Consider the following 13455-nt stretch of genomic DNA (forward strand, 5'->3'; position numbering starts at 1 on the left):
AAAATTATTAAGTACTGGTTAAGAAATCAGAATGGACATGTTAATGCCTCCAAACACATAAATCGTTACCTTTTGGATCCAGGACAGTGTTTCACGCTCTCTCCCCCATCTCCCACTCTCCACACGGTCCCTGTTTCTCATTTACAAATCATGTTGGGTGTCCTTTAGGACCATACATCCTGGAGACAGTAAAAAAAGAGGCCAACACCACCAGAGTTTGGAAGGCTCTTTAATAGCAAGCTTATGATAATTCCAATGTGAATTAGGCCCTCCCTCTGGGCGGGTGCAGGTGTAGGTGGGTTTAATCTAGAATTTACACTGTTTAAAGCATCTAACAAAGGGCAACAATTTTTGGCAACCCATTTCACAGTTTTGTAATTTACAAGAGATTTCTTTGAAAGGAAATATGAAGGCAAAGAAAGCACACATACCCTACACGAAACATTTCTTGCCTAAAAAAACCCCGACAACTGTTCCTTGCTTTTGCTTCTTGTGTAGATGGCTAAAATTTGCTCTTCATACACAAATTAAGACTGCATCACAGATAGTTACTTCAGTCCGAGCACTAGACTTACTTCCTCCTCTTAAAAGCTGACATTTTGGGCTGAGCGCAGGGGCTCACGCCTGTAATCCCAGCATCTGGGAGGCTGAGGCAGGTGGATCGCTTGAGCTCAAGGGTTGGAGACCAGCCTGAGCAAGAGCAAGACCCCATCTCTAAAAATAGCTGGGCACTGTGGCGGGCCCCTTAACAGTCCCAGCTACTTGGGAGGCTGAGGCAAGAGGATCACTTGAGCCCAAGAGTTTGAGGTTGCTGTGAGCTAAGACGCCACTCTACCAAGGGCGACAAAGTGAGACTCTGTCTCAAAAAAAAAGCAAAAGCTGACCTTTGCACAGAGCACAGCACTGCACCTTCATCTGCCTAAATATTAGGAGAAAGTGAATCTAAAGAACAAAAACAAAAAAACCAAACAGGAAAAGGCAGTTTACAAATAACTAACTGGTAGCTTTCTCTCTGGTACCAAACAACTTGAATACAGTTCTAAGCAAATTAAATGTTTATTTTTATGTGGCCTGGCACACACTTTTAACTGCTTGTGCCTATTCAACCTTAAGAGTGCTTTAAATGGGGTTTCTAACATGAAATGCTCATAGGTACTGTATTTTTGTAATCCAAATCTAAATAAAAATATAAAAGACGATGTATTATTTAACAATTTTCCTGGTGAGCAGGAGCTATAGATATTTTACCAGGGACACCACAGGCTACTGGCATTCTGGCAAGTTTTAGAATTACTCTATAAAATGTAAAAGGCTTCAGCTTTCTGTGTCATATCTGTTATCACATAACCAGGATAACTGACTTGGTCTTTATAAAAGAGGATTTTAGTTTTTAATTCCAAAAAATGTTTAGGCTTCTCTGAAGACTAAGCAATTGGCAATGGGATCTCTTTGGAGTTAACGCTCACTACAAGGAAAAGGGGCCTGAGACCCACTTGAATTTTATTTGTGCTCTTTCTACACACTTGAAGAACTGTGGAGGAGGAGAGCTCTACCCTCTAGCCTGAGGGCAAATTCTTAACCATACTCTCCTCCCAGCCACCTCTGAGACCTGAGTGTGGCTCCACGGTTTATCTGCCAGGTAACTGGGGTCCCTCTTAAATCTGTCTGCACTTTGGGGAGACAGGCTTCTCTGGCTGGTAGCTGGTTTTATGGAGGGAAAGAACTCCCCCAGATTAGGAGGACCCTTGCTGTCTCCTCGGCTGGGGAGCATTTTTAAAGTCGCAAAGCCATTGCCAACACAAGGCTCTGCCTCTCAATATGGTCAGTCCCTTTGAGGACAGAAGGTCTCTAGTGAAGAAAGCCATGAAAACAGTTTCCTGTATCTCATGTGACAACTGTCAGACCCTGACTCTCTCATTCTGCCTTATTCATTTCTCCACACCCCAAATTAAGTCCTGCCTATTCCTTTGTGCCTCTCTCTGTGGGAAATCAGATTTATTCCTATCACAGCTTCCCAACTTGTGAATTTTAACATGCAAGGCATATTCCTAAAACACAAATTCTGATGATCCCTGGGATTACAGCTCCCCTAGGTCCATATACTTTGTGCTCTTATGAAAGAGAAACAATATTCAGAGACATATTGTGCTAGAGAATGGTTTCTGTTTATACATGAAAAATGATAGCAACTCCTAGAAGAGAGGTTTTCATTTAAGTACACAGGAAACCTAATTCTGGCACCAGGACACAAGGAGAATCCTTATGTAAGAGACTTTTCGTGTTCCGGCCGTGGAAAAACAAAATGTACCATGTGCTGCAATGGGGCTGGGAGACGTGAGGGACACAGTGGGGACAGTGGCGACAGGTGCTGTGTGGGGTCTCACCTCCTTCCCTGGCTCTGCAGTTCACTCTGATTCCCTGAAGTCTGCTCGAGATTATCAGGCAGAGCAAAGTGCCCAGGTAACTATACAAAAAATGTCTCCATGATTCCCTCAAACCCGGGATGGTGTTTTTTTTGTACTGTTATCATAGGCATGAGCTCCAATTTCACACCTGGTCCACAGTGACCAGTGGGCAATCAAGCACTCCCCCAAGCATTCTCTCTCATATTTGACTTTCACTGTCACTTTTCTCCCTACTGGATGACACGGCAAGAAAGTAATAGCACTCATCTTTCACTCTCTTCCAGCTATTGTTCATGCAAATCTCCTCCTCTCAGTTAGGTTAAACACAGACCAGTTCCAAAGCCCCAGTCTGCCAGGGGACAAGGAAAAGCTGTGCCTCTTGCAGGCAGAGCATATACAGTTGAGACAAAGCCATTTCCTGGGCCTCACTTCACCCTCTCCTCTAAGGAATAGAATTTCATCAGCCCTGCAGTAATGGGTCCTGGGCTTTAGGACATTTACAGCCCAACACATCCTAAGGTAGTTCTAGGGCCAGTATCCTAAGGGCAGCATCATGGCAAGATCCCAGATGTATTTCCTTCTCGTGTCCCTAAGAGCTTCCCTGACTCACACACACGTCATGGGGCAGGAATGGAGGGCAGCGTTTACAGCTGGAAGGGCAAACACCTTTTGTTCACAAACTGGTTAAGTGACTTATCCAGGTCACACAGAGTCGATACTAGAACCCACATGTCCTTCCTACGTCCCAGGGATGGTCCTCCCACCACACTGCTGCTGCCTCGTGGTGAGTGTGTTTGTACGTAGGAAAGGTCAGGAACATGTTCACCATGGGACCATCTCTACAGCAGAAACCACAGGCTGCCTGGCCTCACCACCCTCCAGGTGAAGCTCTGCACATGTGTACCAGCACTGGGGACATATGCAGGCAAGCAGGGAAAAGGAAGTTTTGGGGGCAAACAATCTGATTTGTTAAAGCCTTCTGGGGTTCTGCCATGGAAAATAAGTAACCTTCTCTATACCCTACCCCTAGGGCAGAACAAAGACCAGAATTCTCATCAGCCCACTGAATGACTGAGTCTATCTCAGTTCAATTTTTATAAACAGAGAACATTAACATAATACCGACATGTATTTGGTCAAAGTCTAAACACCTTTTCAATAAAATACACTTTATGTTATCAACAATATCTATTCAATTTCCAAACATATGTAAATTTAGGTTTTAAGCCTATAAAACTGTATAAAATTCCAGTTTACCTTCAGAATGGAGCAAGCTAGCCAAGCATCTTCATTTCATTTGCAGAAGTCACTCTTGAAGGCTACTGTGTTAAAACGGAGGTTACCAAACCTGGGTGATACCTACATAACCTACAGCTCACAAGGACCTTTGTTCATAAACAGAGCAGGTTAGAACATAGGCAGGGCTACAAAGAGTGGAATATGCTCACTCCATCCAAATACTAAGTTTTGTTTTGCTAATAGGCTACCCAGAAGGAAAGTCATTTTACTTGAAATTAACCTTTAAGATGTTTTTCTAAGAAAAGAAAAGATATGGGTACTGAAGCACAGATGGAAACCACTGTGGCATTATTTTACCCGATGACCTAAAACTGCAGTACACTGTGTTACCACGAGCAGCCAAACTTCGCACACCACTGATCAATGAAACAGAAAATGTTGAGACGATCAGGTTTAGACCCACATGCCTGGAGATACACAAGACTTCCTAAGTTCTGTGGCCTCTGCTGCTGCTGCTGCTGTTTTTAAAATTCAGAATCAGAACTTTGACAACCTAACCGGCATGTGTGTGTGTATTTAAAACATTCCCACCCCAGATGGTAGGTTTAGTCAAGTATTATAAAGGAGGCATTCCACATCCTAAGTTATTAAGAACCAGAGATGTTGAAGGTTCCAAGAAAATGAATGTTTCAGATAATTCCAAGTTAGCATTATAAAGGATTTCCCCAGTATGTATTTTTTGGCTAAATGATGACAGCCAGTCATATTTCCGATTGTGCAAGTTGTTCCTGTGTGTTGTCTGAGTATCTTGATCATTAAGATGTCCTCTTTTTTAACCACGCTAATCCATGATTAAAAGATACCTTTCACATGCCTTTAAAAATTTACTGGAATTGGGTCCCTGAAAGTACTTGATTATAATTTTTTAATAAATTACACAATGGAATCCTTTTCTTGAGTTTTTTTTTTAAATAAAAGATTAAGAAAGTATAGAAGGATTCTATCATATTTTTTAAAACTTTTTATCCTGGTTTATTTTCCTTTAAAATTTATGTATGGCTTCAAATATTAAGTGGCACTTGGATTCTGGATGTTTTCATGATTTGACAAGTTGCCATCTCATTATAAAGAGAGAAGGTAAATGTTTCATTTCATATATAGGATGGTTTATAAACATTTTAAAGAAATCAGTAATTTATGTCTTCACCCATTTATATTTCCATGATTAGACTTTAAATGTGGCTTTGGAATTAGCACATTTTGAAACAATTGAACAAGCAAGTAACATTTATACCTAACCATGAACCAGTTGCTACATACCCAGGTACTTTAGTAATGGCAAAACACTTAAAAGCTTCTCCACCTCTCCTACCCTCTTAATCCAAAGCTAAGTAATTATCCTTTTCTGCCCTTGTATTTGCACTTGTGCAGTTTAATGACTAGATATTAAAACTCATGCTTTATTAGCAAAACCTTTCACTTACAGACACTTAAAAAGTACATAAAAAGTGCAGACTGCATGTCTTCTCTGCCACGCTTTCCCTCAGTAAGGGCACCTGTGAGGACTCAACGCATATTCTTAATACATTCAAAGTTTTCTACATTCGAGTCAGTGAATGCTAATTCTCCAAAATAAACTCAAGAGAGAATAGTCAGCCAAAAAATGGACTCTAAATTCAAAATGGCAAAGGCTACCAAGACAACTCCATAGAAACCCCAATGAAGCAGGAGTGAAATTCAGGTCACTTCTGAGCACAGCTCATCACAGACATTTAGTGGTCATTAAAAAGGTATTTCATTTTAATTTGGATGCTGGGAGCTAGAAGTCCTGTTTCAGAGTACTAATGCAAAATGCTAACCCAGGAGCACGCAACCCCACCTAGGTACCACAGGGCTCACTCTCCTTCTCCAGTGAGAGCCCTTGGAGGTTTACTGCTGACTGACCCCCATCTGGGGGTGGTCCGCCTCTGGCTCCTCCTCTTCCACATCTGCACTGTATTCTTCAAATGCATCATCATCTGCATCCGGAAGCCCCAGCAACTATAAAGAGAGAACAAGAGAGAAGCAACTGTGAAGGCCAAATGGACCACAGGTAAGATGATGACCAAAGGCATGCGATCCAAATCAAATTGCACTTAGTAGGACTTGACTCAGAAGCCACATGTGTCCTGGAAGAGTCAACTATTCCCACAATTATTTTTCTAAACCTAGAAATGTTAGTTGGTTTTATTGGGGAGCCTGGGGAGTCTCTATTTTTAAATATCAAAACATGGCATCACATACCACATATGTGCAGAGATGTAACACCTGTGTGCATGCACACACTTCTGGGACATTAGCAGTCATACAAGATGAAGAGTTCTGTCTCATGGAGATGTCAAAAGTCTATTCTCTATTTTCTCTCTTAAAAACACATAATATTATTATTTGTAGCACATTTCTAAAAATGTGAGACAACTAAAAGATTCAACAACCAAATGGTTAAATAAATTATGGTGTACCTGGGCAGGTCGTGTGTCCCTCAGCCGGGAAGTACGCGTTGAGATTGGCATACCCATCAAGGACAGTGACTACCATGGCTTCCAGTGCTTTGGCCAAACCCCAGATGCGTGGCCTCTTGGCCAGGCGCCTGCGGATTCATATTGTTGGGAGCATTTGTTGTATCCCTGGGGGTTGCAGCTTTCTATAAGTATGCTGTGGCTGAACCAAGAAAGAAGGCATATGCAGATTTCTACAGAAATCACGATTCTATGAAAGATTTTGAGGAGATGAGGAAGGCTGGTGTCTTTCAGAGTGTAAAGTGATTTTGGAATATAAAGAATGTCTTTGGGCTGATTTACATAGACGTTTGTCACTGACCCATGTTCCTGAGCTATGAATATGAGTGATAAATAAACTATTAATAAAAAAAAAATTATGGTGTATCTGTAAGATGGAATCCTATACATGTACTTGAAATAACATTTTTGAATAATTTAATGATACAAAAATCTGCATGGAAGTATAATAAGAACAGAATAAAATTGCATTTTGATTATAATATATATTTTCTTAAAATGTATATATATAATATATGCATAGAAAAAGGATTCAATGAAATACATCCAAATTTTAAGAGGGTTTTTTTTTAGACTGTAGGATTATGGGTTAATTTATTTTTTTATTTTTTTTTAATTTTCCAAATGCTGTATGATTATTATCAGAGAAGCTCACAATAAATTCACAAAAACATTTTTTTTGAAGCACCACTGGTCTTTGGCTAGAGATGGAGTGCTGTTTGCTAGGCCTGATCAATATGAAAAGCACCCTCTCAGGCAGGTAGGAAGCCACAGCCCCTGGCACTTCTGGGCCTGAGATAACCAGGCTTCCATTTCACAGTTCCTGCACAAGAGCTACAGTCTGCTCATGGCCAAAGGACACCTTTACAGAGGAGCAGGCAACTTGACTGAGCAACCCTAATGACCCAAACACTAACCGACAGGAACAGTAGGACTGGACATTCTGTCATTCTGTTTCTTTGCACTGCCTCCTTTTCCCTTCCAGTCCCTCCCACTTAGGACAAAACCATCAGCTAAGCATTGTTGGTCACACTCTGCATGTGGCCTGCCAAGGTGCACACAGCCCACTGCAGACATGTGCTTTCCTTAGAGCTCGGCAGGTGCAGCTGCCTCAGAGACGCTGCTACCGTAGGGGGGAAGGGTGAGGAGAGTGGGTCTTAGCTCGTCCATCCAGACAAGGCAGAGATCCTGGGTGTGCTTGGGAGAACAGGGAAGCCTCTTTTTCTTGCTACTGACTCCTTTCCAGATTTTGGTGTATGGAATAAAAGGCAAAGTTTGTCTCCAAAAAGAGAGAAAACGATGGCTGGTCACAATGAACTTTGATGGTGACTACTATTTTGGTGGTCAATTTTTATTTGAAAAGCTGGATGACACAGCAAGGTGACAGTCAAATGAGTGGTAACATTTAAATAGTTGGTAACCACCAGGGACTCTAGAATCTCCTAAACACCAAAAGAAGATGGAGACATTCAACAATAGATGTCACTGTTGTAATGAAAGGATATCACTTAAAAGAGAAATGGCCGATGGGCTCCCTCTCATGTGACAGATCTGGCAGGTGGTGGCTGCCTGCAGCTTCAAGAAGATGCTGAGGCTCAGTGGGAAATGTCAGAGTTGATCTGCAGTGGCAGCTATGGGTAAAGAGGGCACAGCCAAGGCCAGCATCTATGTACGTACACCATCCTCGTCCTCAAGAGCCATGCCGTGGATGGTTCTTCTCCATGATTCTGCAAGGTGACATGTGTTACCCCAGACCATGGGTAGCACCAAACACCCTTCCGCTCTGCACTTCAGGGGGCCTATGGAAGGGGATCCAGCTGGCTACCACACTCCTCTATCTCCAGCTCCCTACCTTAGATGGGAATCCAAAGCACCTAGGTATAGGTCCTAGTGCATCAGCCGTGGGGAAGGCCATTCCCTAAGGCCAGAAGTGTTCTGACTGCTTTTCCAAGAGGGCTCACCCCCTGCCCTTGCAGAAGGGAGAAGGAGAAGCAGTGCTCTGTGGTCTTTGGGACTTTTATGGCACCTTAGTGCAGGGTCTGCAGATTCATCAAGAGGCCATGCAGAATACACATCAGGACTGTGGTCCAAAAGCCAGGGCTCTAGTTAGCTGGGGGCCTCTGCCAAGTCCCTGCTTCTGCTGTACCTCAGTGTTCTCCTCTGTAAAGTGGGAACACGATGCCTGCTCCACCTCACACAGTAATTGTGGAGATGAAGTGAGAAAGTGACAGAGGCCGTGCTCTGCAGACTGTTGAGCCTTCCGTAAACGTATCTAGCTATGTCTTCTCACTTCTCCTATTTAAAGCACAGTTTGATGACGCAGACAGTTACTGCTGCCTCCATAAACTGCCTCCAGCCCAGGCTGCTCCCTCTTGTACCTGCTGTGCTTAATTTTTGAAGGTTGGTGGCTCTGCTGTACCGATTCATGGGGACCAACCCCATGAATTCATGGGGAGGTGGTCCCATGAATCAGAACAGCAGAGAGCAAGACGAGCTGAAACTCCAGCCATTGGTCACTTCAGTCTGATCCTCAGGCTTGCATTCAGCACTGCACTAACCAAACGATTCATCATGCTTTGGATTTAATAATAGTTACTATTATTCAATTACTCTCTGTGAGGCAGCTCTACACACATTAATTCCTTTGGCCCTTGCAGTAACACTGTGTGATAGGTATTATCATCATGCCTGGTTACCTTAAGACCTAGAGAGGCTAAGCATCTTGCCCAGAACTTTCCCAGTCAGTGGCAGAGCCAGGATTCAAACATGGATCATCCGACAACAGACATCACTCACCTAAGCACCTGCTGAGCCAGGAGACTCCCATGCTCCTTCTATTAGCTGTAGGTTTCAAGGTTTTCTTCTGAGACTATACCTTTTAAAAATACATGTGTGACACTGATGTCTGTGTTTATGAGTAGGTACAATTTGGAACCATGCATAGCAAGCACCAGAATTAGAATTTGCCTGGAATTCCAAGGGATAACATACAGATATGTGGTAATTTAGCATCCCCACCTATTGTGGGCAAGTCTACGTTTAACTTCTCGGTCCAAATTTTCAGCAGGCAAGAAGATCTAGCAGACACAGGAGCACAGACAGGCTGGTAGGGACGCGGCAGCCCCTGCTTCTGCTGCACCCACACATCCTCACACGGAAAAGGAGATGGGCCAAAAACCCTGGAGTGACTGGTAGACGTAAATTATTCCTGACACAATCATTCATTCCTATTTCAGTGAAATTTTTTCAGTTGACAGAAAAAAAAAAGTTTGTGCTCATGCCAAGCAAGAACGTTAATGTTTCCATGGTCTCACTGTCCACAAGCCTCCCTTTGGACAAGTATGATCACAGAAGAAATGCTAGGGCACATCCATCCAAACAGGGTTTTGCTTGAAAGGCAGAGCCACCAACCTTCAAAAATTTCTTCAGATCCAAGACAGTATTAGTTATCTATAGGACCCAGTCCAGGTCTTTTGGACAAAGATATGAACTACCTGGGCCATATTCAGCTGGCATTGAACATCTGCCATCTTAAAAGGGACCCTCAAACTGCACAATGGGCTGCAGTGTTTTTATAAAAGAAATCAGTCACCTATGGCTTTGGTTTACCTAATGAGTGCCCTGTTGCTTCAGAGGCCCCTGAGTACTCCTTCTAGGGCCTCCCCTCGTCCTTCCCCTGTGTACGTATATATGATTCACTCAGATTTACCTAAAATGCAGAGTCTGATTCAGTGGGTCTCAGGGGAACTTAATTCCGCATTTCTAACAAGCTCCCAGGTGATGGGGATACTGCTAATCCCGAAGCCACTTTAGCCAGATCTCAGCATTTGAGATATTTGACACCACTTATCTTAAAGATCATGATGCTGGTGGTAATAAGAAACCTGTGATGGGTTTCTGGACACTCAGTCTGTCTTCTCAACACTACAGGAAAAAGGTGGCAAAAAGGATGTGGGACCCAGATGGGCAAGAGCAGCAGTTGCGCTCTTAATTTTGGGGGTCATTGCGCTTTCTAAAAAAGAGAAAGTTTGTATGCTCATGACATGAGCAAAAAGCAAAAGCAAAAAATAAACCAAAATTGCCAACATTTAATGTTCATTATGAAAACCCAGATATGTGCACAATCTTTTTTCATCAGACTTTCTGACCCACTGGGGCAGCTTCCCATAAGTAGACGACAAGAAACAAGAACTGGACTTTTTCTGGATCACAAAGGATTTTCATGTGGGATTTAATCCCTGGTTCCCCAACCATTAGTGACAAATCAGAAATATCCATTTTATTCATGCTGGTGAGGCAGAATTAGGAAATTTTTCAGCAAAATTTTTCTGCCTTTTGAGAAAAGAAATGCGGAGTTACACAGCAAACCCAAGAAGTTTAAGAAGCCACAGTGACCACAGGACCTACCGCAGGTTGGGCCATCAAAGTGGCACCAACCAGCACAGCACACCAGACTGTGACAGCAAGAGGACACTGCTGCCGGCCCATCCATACTGCCCGCGAGGGCAGTGACGCTCCAGGAAAGGACTGACTCCTTGTCATGCTCACAAACCTCTGAGAGAATTTGAAAGGGCAAAGTTTGAAGTTTTGTAGCTAACTTGGAAATAGTAGGCTAGTTCTTCTCTCATACACTGTTTTTTAAACCAGGACTAAGTCTGCCAGTTGTCACTAAATAAAAAACATGTAAACGTTGAGGGGGGAAAAACGAATGGCATGATCACCATTATTTAGATTCATACAATTACATAATGACCAGCAACTGTCAACTGAGGGTCACTGAAATAAGAAAAATACAGGGCTCCAACGACTGTCCAATTCACATTTACCAAAGCTGCTGATGGGTGTCTACAAAGCCATGACGGGTAGTAATACCTGCTCCTAGACAACCACAGCCTGCCTGGCATTGTCATTTTCATACACAATCCACTTGGGTATGACATGCTAGTGGCAAGAAAAATAAAACTAGGTACACGTCATACCTGAGAGGTCATCATTAGCAAAATAGGAAGCTGCCAAAGTGGAGCTGAGTGTGGGTCAGTTAAGGGAAGATGGTGGCCACACTCAGAGTCATCTACTCATTCAATAAACATCTCCTAACACCAGAAATGAGACTACCCTAAGCATGGTGTCTTTGAACTTAGATGGTCCCTTGTGTTCTCAGTCTGAATCCAAAGCTCCCCAGGCATCCATGAAGACAGTGGAATGGTAATAACCCCATTTAAAAGACAGGACACTGAGGCTGAGGGACTTACTGGAGCAAGCCAGGGCAGGGTGATCCACTTTCCCCCACCTGGGACCTTTCTAAGGAATTTGACTTAAGGCAGCCAACATAGGCCCTTCTCGGCCAGCCCTCCTCCTGCTCTGGGCATGCTGAAGTCCTGCTATTCTTCAAGCCCCAAGTCCTCAGGAAGCACGGCCTGGCTCTGCTCCTCAAGGAGCCCACTGATGATGATATCCTAGCACTTCTCATAGATTGTAAATGATATAGCTTCTCTAAAAAACATAACCTATTTTCTGATTATGTGATCGTTATAGAAAACTTAGAAAATACGGAAAAGAAGAAAATAGTGGATACCCATAATGCTGAGGCTCTTTGGTCAGATGCTGCTGTGGGAGGACAAGGGCATCCACTGGTTCTTCTCACAGCCCTAGCATCTAACACAGCATGTTGTGTGGATTAGGAACTCAATGAATATTATTTTGCCAAAAGCAGTGTTGATAAACTTATGACTTACCCCTCCAATGCCTTTTAAAATCCCTGGCCTCATCAGATGCTTGTTAGCATGCTGAAATCACTTAGCAAATTGTTTTCTCTGTCCACCAAAACTAATCTTCCCACAAAACGGTTTCTAAGTCTTGTTCACATCCCAACTGTATTTTATCCTCACCCTGTCTTTATCGATACTAATATTTATTTAGTGTTTACCATGGATAATAGGTTACACTGAGTACCCAACAAAAATTACATTATATAATCTTCGTTGTAACTCTAAGATAACTATTGTCATTAGTTTCTGAATTTTGCAAATGGGGAAACTGAGAAACAGAGAGGCCTTGTCTAAGGCCACACAGCCAGCAAGTGGCAGAATTGAGATTTGAATCCAGGCAGCCTACCCACATAGCTTGGGTTCTTTAGCGTTGTAGTATTCTGCTCTCATATAACTGGGTTAGGAGAATATATCCTCTCAGATATAGTTCCCCAAAGAACCAGCAAAGTGGAATAGGCAGAGCAGGGAATGGGACTCCTTCACTTATCCCGTACAGCATCTAGCAGAGAGGGGCTGGACCCAATAAATGTTCTTTCTTTTTTTTTTTTTTTTTCTGTAGAGACAGAATCTCACTTTATCGCCTTCAGGTAGATTGCCATGGCATCATACTGCTCACAGCAACCTCCTCCTGGGCTTAGGCGATTCTCTTGCTCAGCCTCCCGAGCAGCTGGGACTACAGGCGCCTGCCACAACGCCCGGCTATTTTTTTTTTGCAGTTTGGCCAGGGCCAGGTTTGAACCTGCCACCCTTGGTACATGGGACCGGCGCCCTACCCATTGAGCCACAGGCGCTGCCCAAATGTTCTTTCTTGTACTGTGAAGTTTCTCTATTCAGTTATGTTGGCTGTCTCTCCTACCAGAAAGTCGGTGCCTTGAGTTCAAGACCTCGGCTTTCTGCGCCCTGCCCCCACCTCCTGCTCTGGTAACAGCCAAAGACTGATTTATTTTGTTGAAAATGTGATGAAGAAACAGTGGAAATACAGAAGAGTAAGAGGAGTAAAAAGAAAAAAAGAATTTTTTTTTTCCTTTTCAAACCCAGCAACAGAGTCCTTGGTGGGGAAGGAGAACTTTAACTGAGATGTCGTTTCAGCAGGGCGGACAAGGAAGACCAGGAAAGTGCACAGCTGCAGAGTCTGTGTGTCGACCATGAGCTCTGCCCTGCAGGCACCACCGTCAGCAAGGCCAGCGGAGACTCTACTCTTGGATCCTGGATGCAGAAGGGCCTCAGCAAAGTTAATTGAATTTGCTTGACTGATGTCCAAAAGGCCACAGAAGGCTGTCAACAGACAGGTGCTTATCTCTTGGGAGAGACTGCACAGGCAGAGGCTGGGCATGGGGCAGCCAAGGGAAAACAGGGGTTCAAAGCCAAGGATGGGGCTGTTCTGAGGCAAGACAGAAACATTCCTCCCAGACTGCCCCACTCTACACACAAAGCAGCTGCATGGATGGAGGAGACCATTGCCAATTTTCAGCATTTGGGTAAGGG

The 13455-nt window shown here is 43.5% G+C and overlaps 1 protein-coding gene across 2 annotated transcripts in view; it reads right to left on the reverse strand.

The window, feature by feature from the left end:
- Window positions 1-216: 216 nt before the first annotated feature.
- Window positions 217-13455, reverse strand: part of MTURN (maturin, neural progenitor differentiation regulator homolog) — a 29473-nt gene continuing 16234 nt past the window's right edge. For both annotated transcript variants that reach the window (XM_053553556.1, XM_053553555.1), the window contains exon 3: window positions 217-5684. In XM_053553556.1, coding sequence (XP_053409531.1) covers window positions 5574-5684 — 111 coding nt within the window. In that variant the 3' untranslated portion in view covers window positions 217-5573. The remainder of the gene's footprint in view (window positions 5685-13455) is intronic.

This window comes from Nycticebus coucang, chromosome 11 (genome assembly GCF_027406575.1).
Source record: "Nycticebus coucang isolate mNycCou1 chromosome 11, mNycCou1.pri, whole genome shotgun sequence".
NCBI classification, from domain to species: domain Eukaryota; kingdom Metazoa; phylum Chordata; class Mammalia; order Primates; family Lorisidae; genus Nycticebus; species Nycticebus coucang.